Source organism: Vidua chalybeata, unplaced genomic scaffold (assembly GCF_026979565.1).
Source record: "Vidua chalybeata isolate OUT-0048 unplaced genomic scaffold, bVidCha1 merged haplotype scaffold_325_ctg1, whole genome shotgun sequence".
In the NCBI taxonomy this organism is placed as follows: domain Eukaryota; kingdom Metazoa; phylum Chordata; class Aves; order Passeriformes; family Viduidae; genus Vidua; species Vidua chalybeata.
The window spans coordinates 1-16,069 of record NW_026530402.1 but is presented as its reverse complement, the minus strand read 5'-3'; the positions used below and the strand labels follow the sequence as shown (position 1 = coordinate 16,069).

The 16,069-nt window shown below is 43.4% G+C and overlaps 1 protein-coding gene across 1 annotated transcript; it reads left to right on the top strand.

The window, feature by feature from the left end:
• Positions 1-1,147: 1,147 nt before the first annotated feature.
• LOC128783402 (tonsoku-like protein) lies at positions 1,148-15,430 on the top strand (the record flags this gene model as incomplete). Its single annotated transcript, XM_053934042.1, has 4 exons — positions 1,148-1,356; positions 7,195-7,287; positions 7,374-7,446; positions 15,163-15,430. Coding segments are annotated over 4 exons (643 nt in total), but the record flags the coding sequence as incomplete, so codon positions are not given.
• Between the last annotated feature and the right edge of the window lie 639 nt (positions 15,431-16,069).

Below are 16,069 nucleotides of genomic sequence, written 5' to 3'. Positions count from 1 at the left end.
TTTGGGGGTTTCAAAGAGAATTTTGGGGATTTCAAAGAGAATTTTGGGGATTTAAAGGGAATTTTGGGGGAATAAAAGAGAATTTTGGGGAATTAAAGAGAATTTTGGGCGAATTAAAGAGAATTTTGGGAAATTAAAGAGAATTTGGGGGGAATTAAAGAGAATTTTGGGGGATTTAAAGAGAATTTTGGGGAATTAAAGAGAATTTTGGGGAATTAAAGAGAATTTTGGGGATTTGAAGGGAATTTTGGGGGAATTAAAGAGAATTTTGGGGAATTAAAGAGAATTTTGGGGGTTTTAATGAGAATTTTGGGGGAATTAAAGAGAATTTTGGGGATTTCCAAGAGAATTTTGGGGAGATTTGAAAAGGTTTTGGGGGATTTTGGGGGAGATTTTTGGGATTTTGTGGAATTTTAGGGGGATTTGGGGAGATTTTGGGGGAACTCAGGGGAAAAATTTTGGGATTTTTGGGGAAATCAGAGGAGTTTGGGGGATTTAGGTAAAATTTTGGGCTGATTTTGGGGAAATTGGGAGGATTTGGGGGTGCTGGAGCGGATTTGGGGAGGTTTTGGGGCCATTTTTTGGAATTCTTTTCAATATTTTTGAATTTCTATTTTTTTTCTTCTTTTTTTTTTGGGATTAAAAAAAATCCTTTTTTTAAAATTATTTTCTAGATTATTTTCCTAATTTTTGGGCAATTAAATTTTGGGTTTTTTTAAATTTTTTTTTCTTAATTCTCTTATTTTTTCAGCTTTTTTTTTTTTTCAGGTTGCTTCTGGATTTTTTTTCAGGATTTTTTTTCGGACGTTTTTCTGATTTTTGTAGATTTTTTTTTTTTGTCCTGATTTTTGGGGAGATTTTTTTCCTAATTTTGGGGGATTTTTTTTTTAATTTTTACAGATTTTTTTTTCCCCAGATAATTTTGGTTTGTTTTTTTTTTTTTTTTTTTTTTTTGTTGTTGTTGTTTGTTTGGGTTTTGTTTGTTTTGTTTCATTTTTTCCAGATTTTTTTGAGGATTTAAATATTAAAAACCCCCAAAATTTAGGATTTTTTTTAAAAATTGCTCTGAAATTTAGAGTTTAGTTTTTCTTTTTTGGTTTTTTTTTTTGTTTTTTTTTTAATTGGGAGCTTTGCAGGGGATTTTGAGGGAATTTCAGGCAATTTAGGGGAAAATTTAGCAAAATTTGGGGGATTTTGGGGAAAATTGGGGGGATTTTTGGGATTTATGGGATTTTGGGGCTGTTTTGGGCAACCCTGAGGGGATTTTGGGGCAATTTTGGGATTTTTGCAGAGGATGAGGACGAGGATCTCGAGGGGTACCCCAAAAGTGTCCCCGGGAGGCGCCGCAGCAACAAGGTGGGGCACCCCAAAATTCCCAAAATCCCCCCAAAATCTCCTTAAATCCCCTCAAAAACCCCAAATTTCCCCCAAAATCCTCCCAAAATCCCATTGATTTCCCTCCTAAAATCCCCTAAATCCTTCAAATCCCCCAAAATTCTCTTTAAAATCCCCTCAATCCCCCCAAAATCCCCCAACCCCCCCAAAATCCCATAAATTTCCCCCCAAATCCCCCAAAAATTCCTTAAATTTCTCTTAAAACCCCAAATTTCCCATAAATTTCCCTAAAATGCCTCAAAAAAACTCCCAAAATTTCACTCAAAATCCCAAATTTTCCCCAAAAATGCCCCCAGAATTCCCCAAGTTTTCACAATTTCCTCCCTAAATGTGCCCCAAATTCCCAAAAATCTCAAAAATCCTCCCCAGATCCCCATTAAAAACCCAAAAATTCCCCAAAATCTCCCTGAAAACCCCAAATTCCTCCCTAAATCCTCCCAAAATCCCCCAAAATCCCATAAATTTCCCCCAAAATCCCCAAAAATTCCTTTAATTTCTCTTAAAATCCCAAATTTCCCCCAAAATCCCCCAAAAATTCCCCCAAAATCCCCCAATATTCCCCAAAATTCCCCAATTTTCTCCCTAAATGTGCCCCAAATTCCCAAAAATCCTCCCAAAATCCCCATTAAAACCCCAAAATTCCCCAAAATCTCCCTGAAAACCCCAAATTCCTCCCTAAATCCTCCCAAAATCCCCCAAATCCCATTAATTTTCCCCCAAAATTCCCCTAAATCTCCCAAATTTCCCCCAAAATCCCCCTCCAACAGCCCCAAATTCCCTTTAAAATCCCCCAACCTGCCCAAAATCCCATAAATTTCCCCCCAAATCCCCCAAAAATTCCTTAAATTTCTCTCAAAATCCCGAATTTCCCCCAAAAACCTCCCCAATATCCCCAATTCCCCCCTAAATGTGCCCCAAATTCCCAAAAATCCCCCCAAATTCCCCCCAAATCCTCATTAAAACCCCAAAACCTCCCAAAAATCTCAAATTTCCCCAAAATTTCCCCAAAACGCCTCAAAGAAACTCCCAAAATTTCACTCACAATCCCAAATTTTCCCAAAATTCCCCCAAATTCTCCCCAAATCCCCATTAAACCCCCAAAATTCCAAAAAAATCTCCCAAAATCTCCCTGAAAACCCCAAATTCCTCCCAAAATCCTCCCAAAATCCCCAAAATCACATTAATTTTCCCCCAAAATTCCCCTAAATCTCCCAAATTCCCCCAAAATCCCCCTCCAACAGCCCCAAATTCCCTTTAAAATCCCCCAACCTGCCCAAAATCCCATAAATTTCCCCCAAAATCCCCCAAAAATTCCTTAAATTTCTCTCAAAATCCCGAATTTCCCCCAAAAACCTCCCCAAAATCCCCAATTCCCCCCTAAATGTGCCCCAAATTCCCAAAAATCCCCCCAAACTCCCCCCAAATCCTCATTAAAACCCCAAAACCTCCCAAAAATCTCAAATTTCCCCAAAACGCCTCAAAAAAACTCCCAAAATTTCACTCAAAATCCCAAATTTTCCCAAAAATTCCCCCAAATTCTCCCCAAATCCCCATTAAACCCCCAAAATTCCAAAAAAAAACTCCCAAAATTTCACTCAAAATCCCAAATTTTCCCAAAAATTCCCCCAAATTCTCCCCAAATCCCCCAATTTCCTCCCTTAATTTGCCCCAAATGCCCAAAAATCCTCCCAAAATCCCCTCTAAAAACCCAAAAATTCCCCAAAATCTCCCTGAAAACCCCAAATTCCTCCCTCAATCCTCCCAAAATCCCCCAAATCCCATTAATTTTCCCCTAAATCTCCCAAATTCCCCCAAATTCCCTTTAAAACCCCCCAAAATCTCCCAAATCCCCCTGAAATAAAAAAAAAAAAAAAGGGGTAAAATCCAAAAAATTTAGGGGGAAGATCCTTAAAAATTGGAGGAAAAAGTTAAAAAAAAAAAAAGGGGAAAATCTCTAAAAATTTGGCAAAAACACCCAAAATTTGGGGTGAAAATCCCCCAAAAAATTGGGGGGAAGATCCCAAAAAAAAGGGAAAATCCCCAAAACTGGAGGAATTCCTAAAAAAATTGAAGGAAGAGCCCAAAAAATTGGGGGAATACCCAAAAAAATGGAAGAAAATAAAAAAAAAAAGGTGAAAATCTCCAAAAATGGGGTAAAATAAAAAAAAAAAAATTGTGGAGAGATCCCAAAAAATGGGGGGGGGGAATTCCCAAAAAATAGAGGGAAAATCCCAAAGAAAAGGGAGAAAATGGAAAAAAAAATTGGAGGGAAACGCCAAAAAAATTGGGGGAAGATCCCAAAAAATTGATGAGAAATCCCAAAAAATTGAGGGAAAATTCAAAAACATTGAGGAAAATCCCAAAAAATTGGGGGAAATCCCAGAAAATTAGGGGGAAATCCCAAAAATGGAAGGAAAAATCCCAAAAAATTGAGGGAAAAACCCAAAAAATTGAGGGAAAATCCCAGGAAATTAGGGGGAAATGCCAAAAATAGAAGGAAAATCAAAAAAATTGGGGGGAAATCCCCAAAAATTGGGCGAAAAATCCCAAAAATTGATGGAAAATCACAAAAATTGAGGGAAAAATCCCAAAAATTGAGGAGAAATGCCAAAAATTGGGGGAAAATCCATAAAAATTGAGGAGAAATCCCCAAAAAATTGGGTTAAAATCCCAAAAATAGAGGGGAAAATCCCAGGAAATTGAAGGAAAATAAAAAAACAAGTGGTTAAAATCCCAAAAATTGAGGAGAAATCCCAAAAATTAGTGGAAAATCCAAAAAAAAATTGAGGGAAAATCCCCCAAAATTGAGGGAAATTAAAAAAAAACTGGGGGAAAATCCCAAAAATTGTGGAAAATCCCAAAAATAGAGGGAAAATCCCAAAAATTGTGGGAAAAAGCCCAAAAGTTGAGGGAAAATCCAAAAAAAAAGGGGGAAAATCCCAAAAATTTGGGAGGGAAATCCCCAATAATTTGAGGGAAAACCCCAAAAATTGAGGGAAAAATCCCCAATAATTTGAGGGAAAATCCCAAAAATCGAGGAGAAATCTCAAAAATTGAGGGAAAATCCCAAAAAATTGTGGGGAAAATTCCCAATAATTGAGGGAAAAATCCCAAAAATAGAGGGGAAAATCCCCAAAAATTGGGTGAGAATCCCAAAAATTGAGGGGAAAATCCCAAAAATTGTGGGAAAAATCCAAAAAATAGAGGGAAAAATCCCAAAAAATTGTGGGTAAAATCCCAAAAATTGAGGGAAAAATCCCAAAAATTGTGGGAAAAATCCCAGAAAATTGGGGGGAAATCCCAAAAATTGAGGAGAAAGCCCAAAAATTGAGGGAAAAATCCCAAAAATTGAGGGAAAATCCCAAAAATTGAGGGAAAAATGCCCAGAAATTGAGGGGAAAATCCCAAAAAAATTGTAGGAAAAATCCCAAAAACAGAGGGGAAAATCCCAAAAAATTGAGGAGAAATCCCAAAAATTGTGGGTAAAATCCAAAAAATTGAGGGAAATTAAAAAAAAAAACGGGGGGAAAATCCCCCAAAATTTGAAGGAAAACCCCAAAAATTGGGGAGAAATCTCAAAAATTGAAGGAAAAATCCCCAAAAAATCGAGGGAAAAATCCCAAAAACAGAGGGGCAAAATCCCAGGAAATTGAAGAAAAATCCAAAAAAATTGTGGGTAAAATCCCAAAAATTGAGGGAAATTAAAAAAAAACTGGGGGAAAATTCCAAAAATTGGGGAAAAATCCATAAAAGTTGGGGAGAAATCCCCACAACTGGCGGAAAAATCCATAAAAATTAGGGAGAAATCCCCAAAAAAATGGCTTAAAATCCCAAAAATAGATGGAAACATCCCAAAAAATTGGGGGGAAATCCCCAAAAATTGAAGGAAAACCCAAAAATTGAGGTGAAATCTCAAAAATTCAGGGAAAATCCCTGAAAATTGTGAGTAAAATCCCAAAAAGAGAGGGGAAAATCCCAAAAATTGAGGGAAAAATCCCAAAAATTGTGGGGAAAATCCCAAAAATTGAGGAAAAAATCCCAAAAATTGAGGGAAAAATCCCAAAAAATGGTTGAAAATCCTTAAAAATTGAGGAGAAATCCCCAAAAATTGGGGGGAAATCCCAAAAATTGAAGGAAAACCCAAAAATTGAGGTGAAATCTCAAAAATTGGGGAAAATCCCCAAAAATTGTGAGTAAAATCCCAAAAAGAGAGGGGAAAATCCCAAAAATTGAGGGAAAAGTCCCAGAAAATTGGGGGGGAAATCCCAAAAAATTGTGGGTAAAATCCCAAAAATTGAGGGAAATTAAAAAAAACCTGGGGGAAAATCCCAAAAATTGGGGCAAATCCCCCAAAATTTGAGGGAAAATCCCAAAAATTGAGGAGAAAGCCCAAAAATTGAGGGAAAAATCCCAGGAAAATGAAGGAAAATCCAAAAAAAATGTGGGTAAAATCCCAAAAAATGGTTGGAAAAATCCCAAAAAATCGGGGTAAAATGCCAAAATTAGAGGGAAAAATCCCAGAAAATTGGGGGGAAATCCCAAAAACTGGGGGGAAAATCCCAAAAATTGTGAGTAAAATCCAAAAAATAGAGGGAAAAATCCCAAAAAATTGTGGGTAAAATCCCAAAAATTGAGGAAAAAATCCCAAAAATTGAGGGAAAAATCCCAAAAAATGGTTGAAAATCCATAAAAATTGAGGAGAAATCCCCAAAAAATTGGGGGGAAATCCCAAAAATTGAAGGAGAACCCTAAAAATTGAGGTGAAATCTCAAAAATTCAGGGCAAATCCCTGAAAATTGTGAGTAAAATCCCAAAAACAGAGGGGAAAATCCCAAAAATTGAGGGAAAAATCCAAAAATTGTGGGTAAAATCCCAAAAATTGAGGGAAATTAAAAAAAAAACGGGGGGAAAATCCCCCAAAATTTGAAGGAAAACCCCAAAAATTTGAAGGAAGACCCCAAAAATTGGGGAGAAATCTCAAAAATTGAAGGAAAAATCCCCAAAAATCGAGGGAAAAATCCCAAAAACAGAGGGGGAAAATCCCAGGAAATTGAAGAAAAATCCAAAAAATTGTGGATAAAATCCCAAAAATTGAGGGAAAAATCCCAAAAATTGAGGAGAAATCCCAAAAATTGTGGGTAAAATCCCAAAAATTGAGGGAAATTAAAAAAAGACTGGGGGAAAATTCCAAAAATTGGGGAAAAAATCCATAAAAGTTGGGGAGAAATCCCCAAAACTGGGGGAAAAATCCATAAAAATTAGGGAGAAATCCCCAAAAAAATGGCTTAAAATCCCAAAAATAGATGGAAACATCCCAAAAAATTGGGGGGAAATCCCCAAAAATTGAAGGAAAACCCAAAAATTGAGGTGAAATCTCAAAAATTCAGGGCAAATCCCTGAAAATTGTGAGTAAAATCCCAAAAAGAGAGGGGAAAATCCCAAAAATTGAGGGAAAAGTCCCAGAAAATTGGGGGGGAAATCCCAAAAAATTGTGGGTAAAATCCCAAAAATTGAGGGAAATTAAAAAAAAACCTGGGGGAAAATCCCAAAAATTGGGGCAAATCCCCCAAAATTTGAGGGAAAATCCCAAAAATTGAGGGGAAAAGTCCCAGAAAATTGGGGGGGAAATCCCAAAAAATTGTGGGTAAAATCCCAAAAATTGAGGGAAAAATCCCAAAAATTGAGGGAAAATCCCAAAAATTGTGGGTAAAATCCCAAAAATTGAGGGAAATTAAAAAAAAACTGGGGGAAAATCCCAAAAATTGGGGCAAATCCCCCCAAAAATTCCCCAAATTCCAGCAGTGGAACCGGCGGAACGAGCGGGGCGAGACCCCCCTGCACCGCGCCTGCATCGAGGGCGACCCCAAAAGGGTCCGGCTCTACCTGGACCAGGTGAGGGCCACCCCAAAAATCCCCAAATTCCCCAAAATTCCCCAAAATTCCATCAAAATTCCATCAAAAATCCCATTTTTTTTTAGGGTCACCCCGTGAATCCTCGGGATTATTGCGGCTGGACCCCCCTGCACGAGGCCGCCAACCACGGGCACCTGGGTGAGGGAAATTCCCCCAAATTTGGGGTTTTTGGGGGGTTTTTTAGGGGTTTTAGGGGGGTTCCTGAAAAATTGGGGAGTGCAAAAAACTGGGGGGAATTCCCTAAAAAAAATAGAGGGGAAATCGGTGAGTTTGGGGAGAATCCTAAAAAATGTGGGGAGGAAAAATCCCCCCAAATTGGGGAGGAAAAAAATCCCGAAAATTGAGGAGGGAAAATCCCCAAAATTGGGGAGGAAAAAATCCCCAAAATTGGGGAGGAAAAAAATCCCCAAAATTGGGGAGGAAAAAATCCCGAAAATTGAGGAGGAAAAATCCCCAAAATTGGGGAGGAAAAAATCCCGAAAATTGAGGAGGGAAAATCCCCAAAATTGGGGAGGAAAAAAATCCCGAAAATTGAGGAGGAAAAATCCCCAAAATTGGGGAGGAAAAAATCCTGAAAATTTAGGAGGGAAAATCCCCAAAATTGGGGAGGAAAAAATCCCCAAAATTGGGGAGGAAAAAATCCCGAAAATTGAGGAGGAAAAATCCCCAAAATTGGGGAGGAAAAAATCCCGAAAATTGAGGAGGGAAAATCCCCAAAATTGGGGAGGAAAAAAATCCCGAAAATTGAGGAGGAAAAATCCCCAAAATTGGGGAGGAAAAAATCCCGAAAATTTAGGAGGGAAAATCCCCAAAATTGGGGAGGAAAAAATCCCCAAAATTGGGGAGGAAAAAATCCCCAAAATTGGGGAGGAAAAAATCCCCAAAATTGGGGAGGAAAAAATCCCAAAAATTGAGGAGGAAAAATCCCCAAAATTGGGGAGGAAAAAAATCCCGAAAATTGAGGAGGAAAAATCCCCAAAATTGGGGAGGAAAAAATCCCGAAAATTTAGGAGGGAAAATCCCCAAAATTGGGGAGGAAAAAATCCCCAAAATTGGGGAGGAAAAAATCCCGAAAATTGAGGAGGAAAAATCCCCAAAATTGAGGAGGAAAAATCCCCAAAATTGGGGAGGAAAAATCCCGAAAATTGAGGAGGGAAAATCCCCAAAATTGGGGAGGAAAAATCCCCAAAATTGGGGAGGAAAAAATCCCGAAAATTGAGGAGGGAAAATCCCCAAAATTGGGGAGGAAAAATCCCGAAAATTGAGGAGGGAAAATCCCCAAAATTGGGGAGGAAAAAATCCCGAAAATTGAGGAGGAAAAATCCCCAAAATTGGGGAGGAAAAAAAGCCTGGAAAATTTGAGGGAGAATCCCAAAAACTGGGGAGGAAAAATCCCCAAAAATCTGCGGGAGAATCCTAAAAATTGGGGAGGAAAATCCCAAAAATTGGAAGCGAAAACCCCAAAACTGGGGAGGAAAAATCCCGAAAATTAGGGAGGAAAATCCCAAAATGGGGGAGGAAAAATCCCAAAAAATTTGGGGGAGAATCCTAAAAACTGGGGAGGAAAATCCCAAAAATTGGAAGCAAAAACCCCAAAATGGGGGAGGAAAAATCCCAAAAATCTGTGGGAGAATCCTAAAAATTGGGGAGGAAAATCCCAAAAATTGGAAGCAAAAACCCCAGAACTGGGGAGGAAAAATCCCAAAAATTAAGGAGGAAAATCCCAAAATGGGGGAGGAAAAATAAAAAAAAAATTGGGGGAGAATCCTAAAAACTGGGGAGGAAAATCCCAAAAATTGGAAGCAAAAACCCCAAAATGGGGGAGGAAAAATCCCAAAAATCTGTGGGAGAATCCTAAAAATTGGGGAGGAAAATCCCAAAAATTGGAAGCAAAAACCCCAGAACTGGGGAGGAAAAATCCCAAAAATTAAGGAGGAAAATCCCAAAATGGGGGAGGAAAAATAAAAAAAAAATTGGGGGAGAATCCCAAAAATTGGGGAGGAAAATCCCAAAGATTGGAAGCAAAAACCCCAAAATTGGGAAGGAAAAATCCCAAAAATTAGGGAGGAAAATCCCAAAATGGGGGAGGAAAAATCCCAAAAAATTTGGGGGAGAATCCCAAAAATTGGGGAGGAAAATCCCAAAAATTGGAAGGAAAACCCCAAAATTGGGGGAGGAAAAATCCCAAAAACTGGGGAGTAAAAGTCCCAAAAAAATGTGGGGGGAATCCTAAAAATTGGGGAGGAAAAATCCCAAAATGGGGGAAGAAAAATCCCAAAAATTGGGAAGGAGAAATCCTAAAATGGGGGAGGAAAAATCCCCAAAAATTTGGGGGAGAATCCCAAAAACTGGGGAGGAAAGTCCCAGAAATTGGAAGAAAAACCCCAAAAATTGGGGAGGAAAAATCCCAAAAATTGAGGAGGGAAAATCCCAAAATGGGGGAGGAAAAATCCCAAAAATTTGGGGGAGAATCCCAAAAACTGGAGAGGAAAATCCCCAAAATTGGAAGGAAAACCCCAAAATTGGGGGAGGAAAAATCCCAAAATGGGGGAGGAAAAATCCCAAAAAATTTGGGGGAGAATCCCAAAAACTGGAGGGGAAAAATCCTGAGAAAATCCTGGGAATTGGGGCCGGGAATTGGATCAGGATCAGGATTGGGATCAGGATTGGGATCAGGGTTAGGCTCAGGGTTAGGCTCAGCTTTAAGCTGTTCCCCATTTCCCAGAGATCGTGTGGCTGCTGCTGGAGCGGGGTCAAGAATGGGATCGGGATTGGGGTCAGGAATGGGAATGGAATCAGGAATGGGATCAGGATTGGGATCAGGATCAGGTTTAGGCTCAGGGTTAGGCCCAGCTTTAAGCCGTTCCCTTTCCCAGAGATCGTGCGGCTGCTGCTGGAGCGGGGTCAGCAATGGGAATGGGATCGGGATCAGGATGAGGATCAGGATCAGGGTTAGGCTCAGCTTTAGGCTCACCTTTAATCACTTCCCTGTTTCCCAGAGATCGTGCGGCTGCTGCTGGAGCGGGGTCAGGACTGGGATCAGGAATGGAATTGGGATCAGGAGTGGAATTGGGATCAGGAATGGGATCAGGATGGGGATCAGGTTTAGGCTCAGGGTTAGGCCCAGCTTTAATCACTTCCCTGTTTCCCAGAGATCGTGCGGCTGCTGCTGGAGTGGGGTCAGCAATGGGATCAGGACTGGGATCAGGAATGGGATCAGCAATGGGATCAGCAATGGGATCAGCAATGGGATCAGGATTGGAGTCAGGAATGGGATCGGGATCAGGATGAGGATCAGGCTCAGGGTTAGGCTCAGCTTTAAGCTGTTCCCGTTTTGCAGAGATCGTGCGGCTGCTGCTGGAGCGCGGTCTGCAATGGGATCAGCAATGGGATCAGGATCAGGAATGGGACTGGGATCAGGAATGGGATCAGCAATGGGATCAGGATCAGGAATGGGACTGGGATCAGGAATGGGATCAGCAATGGGATCAGGATTGGAGTCAGGAATGGGATCGGGATCAGGATGAGGATCAGGATGTGGATTTTAGGCCCAGCTTTAATCACTTCCCCGTTCCGCAGAGATTGTGCGGCTGCTGCTGGAGCGGGGTCAGCAATGGGATCAGCAATGGGATCAGGAATGGGATCGGGATCAGGATCAGGATCAGGGTTAGGCTCAGCTTTAATCCGTTCCCGTTTCGCAGAGATCGTGCGGCTGCTGCTGGAGCGGGGTCAGCAATGGGATCAGGATCAGGAATGGGATCAGGATGGGGATCAGGATCAGGATGGGGATCAGATTTAGGCTCAGCTTTAATCAATTCCCTTTCCCAGAGATCGTGCGGCTGCTGCTGGAGCGGGGTCAGCAATGGGATCAGCAATGGGATCAGGAATGGGATCAGGATCAGGATGGGGATCAGGAATGGGATCAGGGTTAGGCTCAGGGTTAGGCTCAGCTTTAAGCCGTTCCCTTTCCCAGAGATCGTGCGGCTGCTGCTGGAGCGGGGTCAGCAATGGGATCAGGAGTGGAATTGGGATCAGGAATGGGATCAGGATGGGGATCAGGTTTAGGCTCAGGGTTAGGCCCAGCTTTAATCACTTCCCTGTTTCCCAGAGATCGTGCAGCTGCTGCTGGAGCGGGGTCGGCAATGGGATCAGGAATGGAATTGGGATCAGGAATGGGATCAGGATGGGGATCGGGATGGGGATCAGGATTGGGATCAGGATTAGGATGGGGATCAGGGTTAGGCTCAGCTTTAGGCCCAGCTTTAAGCTGTTCCCTTTCCCAGAGATCGTGCGGCTGCTGCTGGAGCGGGGTCAGCAATGGGATCAGGAATGGGATCAGGAATGGGAATGGGATCAGGATGAGGATCAGAATGAGGATTTTAGGCTCACCTTTAATCAATTCCCTTTCCCAGAGATCGTGCGGCTGCTGCTGGAGCGGGATCAGCAATGGAATCAGGATTGGGATCAGGAATGGGATCAGGATCAGGAATGGGATTGGGATCAGGATGAGGATCAGGATGAGGATCAGTAATGGGAATGGGATCAGCAATGGGATCAGGAATGGGATCGGGATCAGGATCAGGATCAGGGTTAGGCTCAGCTTTAAGCCGTTCCCTTTGGCAGAGATCGTGCGGCTGCTGCTGGAGCGGGGTCAGCAATGAGATCAGGAATGGGAATGGGATCAGGAGTGGAATTGGGATCAGGAATGGGATCAGGATGGGGATCAGGTTTAGGCTCAGGGTTAGGCCCAGCTTTAATCACTTCCCCGTTTCCCAGAGATCGTGCGGCTGCTGCTGGAGCGGGGTCAGGAATGGGATCAGGACTGGGATCAGGACTGGGATCAGGAATGGGATCAGGATTGGGATCAGGATCAGGTTTAGGCTCAGGGTTAGGCCCAGCTTTAAGCCGTTCCCTTTCCCAGAGATCGTGCGGCTGCTGCTGGAGCGGGGTCAGCAATGGGAATGGGATCGGGATCAGGATGAGGATCAGGATCAGGGTTAGGCTCAGCTTTAGGCTCACCTTTAATCACTTCCCTGTTTCCCAGAGATCGTGCGGCTGCTGCTGGAGCGGGGTCAGGACTGGGATCAGGAATGGAATTGGGATCAGGAGTGGAATTGGGATCAGGAATGGGATCAGGATGGGGATCAGGTTTAGGCTCAGGGTTAGGCCCAGCTTTAATCACTTCCCTGTTTCCCAGAGATCGTGCGGCTGCTGCTGGAGCAGGGTCAGCAATGGGATCAGGAATGGAATTGGGATCAGGAATGGGATCAGGATGGGGATCGGGATGGGGATCAGGATTGGGATCAGGATTAGGATGGGGATCAGGGTTAGGCTCAGCTTTAGGCCCAGCTTTAAGCTGTTCCCTTTCCCAGAGATCGTGCGGCTGCTGCTGGAGCGGGGTCAGCAATGGGATCAGGAATGGGATCAGGAATGGGAATGGGATCAGGATGAGGATTTTAGGCTCACCTTTAATCAATTCCCGTTTCCCAGAGATCGTGCGGCTGCTGCTGGAGCGGGATCAGCAATGGAATCAGGATTGGGATCAGGAATGGGATCAGGATCAGGAATGGGATTGGGATCAGGATGAGGATCAGGATGAGGATCAGTAATGGGAATGGGATCAGCAATGGGATCAGAAATGGGATTGGGATCAGGATCAGGATCAGGGTTAGGCCCAGCTTTAATCCGTTCCCTTTGGCAGAGATCGTGCGGCTGCTGCTGGAGCGGGGTCAGCAATGGGATCAGGAATGGAATTGGGATCAGGAATGGGATCAGGATGGGGATCGGGATGGGGATCAGGATTGGGATCAGGATTAGGATGGGGATCAGGGTTAGGCTCAGCTTTAGGCCCAGCTTTAAGCTGTTCCCTTTCCCAGAGATCGTGCGGCTGCTGCTGGAGCGGGGTCAAGAATGGGATCAGGAATGGGATCAGGAATGGGATCAGGATGAGGATCAGAATGAGGATTTTAGGCTCACCTTTAATCAATTCCCTTTCCCAGAGATCGTGCGGCTGCTGCTGGAGCGGGATCAGCAATGGAATCAGGATTGGGATCAGGAATGGGATCAGGATCAGGAATGGGATTGGGATCAGGATGAGGATCAGGATGAGGATCAGTAATGGGAATGGGATCAGCAATGGGATCAGAAATGGGATTGGGATCAGGATCAGGATCAGGGTTAGGCTCAGCTTTAAGCCGTTCCCTTTGGCAGAGATCGTGCGGCTGCTGCTGGAGCGGGGTCAGCAATGGGATCAGGAATGGGAATGGGATCAGGAGTGGAATTGGGATCAGGAATGGGATCAGGATGGGGATCAGGTTTAGGCTCAGGGTTAGGCCCAGCTTTAATCACTTCCCTGTTTCCCAGAGATCGTGCGGCTGCTGCTGGAGTGGGGTCAGCAATGGGATCAGGACTGGGATCAGGAATGGGATCAGCAATGGGATCAGCAATGGGATCAGGATTGGAGTCAGGAATGGGATCGGGATCAGGATGAGGATCAGGCTCAGGGTTAGGCTCAGCTTTAAGCTGTTCCCGTTTTGCAGAGATCGTGCGGCTGCTGCTGGAGCGCGGTCTGCAATGGGATCAGCAATGGGATCAGGATCAGGAATGGGACTGGGATCAGGAATGGGATCAGCAATGGGATCAGGATCAGGAATGGGACTGGGATCAGGAATGGGATCAGCAATGGGATCAGGATTGGAGTCAGGAATGGGATCGGGATCAGGATGAGGATCAGGATCAGGGTTAGGCTCAGCTTTAATCACTTCCCGTTTTGCAGAGATCGTGCGGCTGCTGCTGGAGCGCGGTCAGCAATGGGATCAGCAATGGGATCAGGATCAGGAATGGGACTGGGATCAGGAATGGGATCAGGAATGGGATCAGGATTGGAGTCAGGAATGGGATTGGGATCAGGATGAGGATCAGGATCAGGGTTAGGCTCAGCTTTAAGCTGTTCCCGTTTTGCAGAGATTGTGCGGCTGCTGCTGGAGCGCGGTCTGCAATGGGATCAGCAATGGGATCAGGATCAGGAATGGGACTGGGATCAGGAATGGGATCAGGAATGGGATCAGGATTGGAGTCAGGAATGGGATTGGGATCAGGATGAGGATCAGGATCAGGGTTAGGCTCAGCTTTAATCACTTCCCGTTTTGCAGAGATCGTGCGGCTGCTGCTGGAGCGCGGTCAGCAATGGGATCAGCAATGGGATCAGGATCAGGAATGGGACTGGGATCAGGAATGGGATCAGGAATGGGATCAGGAATGGGATCAGGAATGGGATCAGGATGGGGATCAGGATGAGGATCAGGATCAGGGTTAGGCCCAGCTTTAATCCGTTCCCGTTCCGCAGAGATCGTGCGGCTGCTGCTGGAGCGGGGTCAGCAATGGGATCAGCAATGGGATCAGCAATGGGATCAGGAATGGGATCAGGAATGGGATCAGGAATGGGATCAGGATGAGGATCAGGATCAGGGTTAGGCCCAGCTTTAATCCGTTCCCGTTCCGCAGAGATCGTGCGGCTGCTGCTGGAGCGCGGTCTGCAATGGGATCAGGAATGGGAATGGGATCAGGAGTGGAATTGGGATCAGGAATGGGATCAGGAATGGGATCAGCAATGGGATCAGGAATGGGATCAGGAATGGGATCAGGATGGGGATCAGGATCAGGTTTAGGCTCAGGGTTAGGCCCAGCTTTAAGCCGTTCCCGTTCCGCAGAGATCGTGCGGCTGCTGCTGGAGCGGGGTCAGCAATGGGATCAGCAATGGGATCAGGAATGGGATCAGGAATGGGATCAGGAATGGGATCAGGATGAGGATCAGGATCAGGGTTAGGCCCAGCTTTAATCCGTTCCCTTTCCCAGAGATCGTGCGGCTGCTGCTGGAGCGCGGCGCGGCGCGGGACGATCCGGGCGGGCCGGGCTGCGAGGGGATCACGCCGCTGCACGACGCGCTGGCCTCGGGCCGCTTCGCCGTGGCGCAGCTGCTGATCCGCAGCGGCGCCGACCTGCGCGCCACCAACGCCCAGGTCAGCCAGAGCGCCCCCCAGTGGGGATCCCTGCCACAGCTGGGGCAGCTTTCCAAGGGATTGCACCGGGGCTCTTTTAGGGATTTTATGGGAATTTTTTCTGGGTTTTTTCCGATTTTTTTCTGATTTTTTTCTGATTTTTTCCGATTTTTTTCTGATTTTTTTCCGGATCTTTTTCTGATTTTTTTCCAATTTTTTTCCGATTTTTTGGTGGGTTTTTTTCCATTTTTTCTGATTTTTTTCTGATTTTTTTCCAATTTTTTTTCTAATTTTTTCTGATTTTTCCGATTTTTTCTGATTTTTTTTAGATTTTTTTTTTTTTTCAATTTTTTCTGAATTTTTTTCTGATTTTTTTTCTGATTTTTTTTTTATTTTTTCCGGATTTTTTTCTGATTTTTTTCTAATTTTTTTCTGATTTTTTCCGATTTTTCCGATTTTTTTTAGAATTTTTTTTCCAATTTTTCCCATTTTTTTCCGATTTTTTTTCTGATTTTTTTTTTATTTTTTTCCAGATTTTTTCCGTTTTTTTCAGATTTTTTTCTGATTTTTTCAGATTTTTTTTCTAATTTTTTCTGATTTTTTGGGGTTTTTTTTTCCTGATTTTTTTCTGATTTTTTCAGATTTTTTTTTCTAATTTTTTTCTGATTTTTTTGGATTTTTTTCATTTTCTTTTTTCTGATTTTTTCCTGATTTTTTCCTGATTTTTTTCCGGATCTTTTTCTGATTTTTTTCCAATTTTTTTC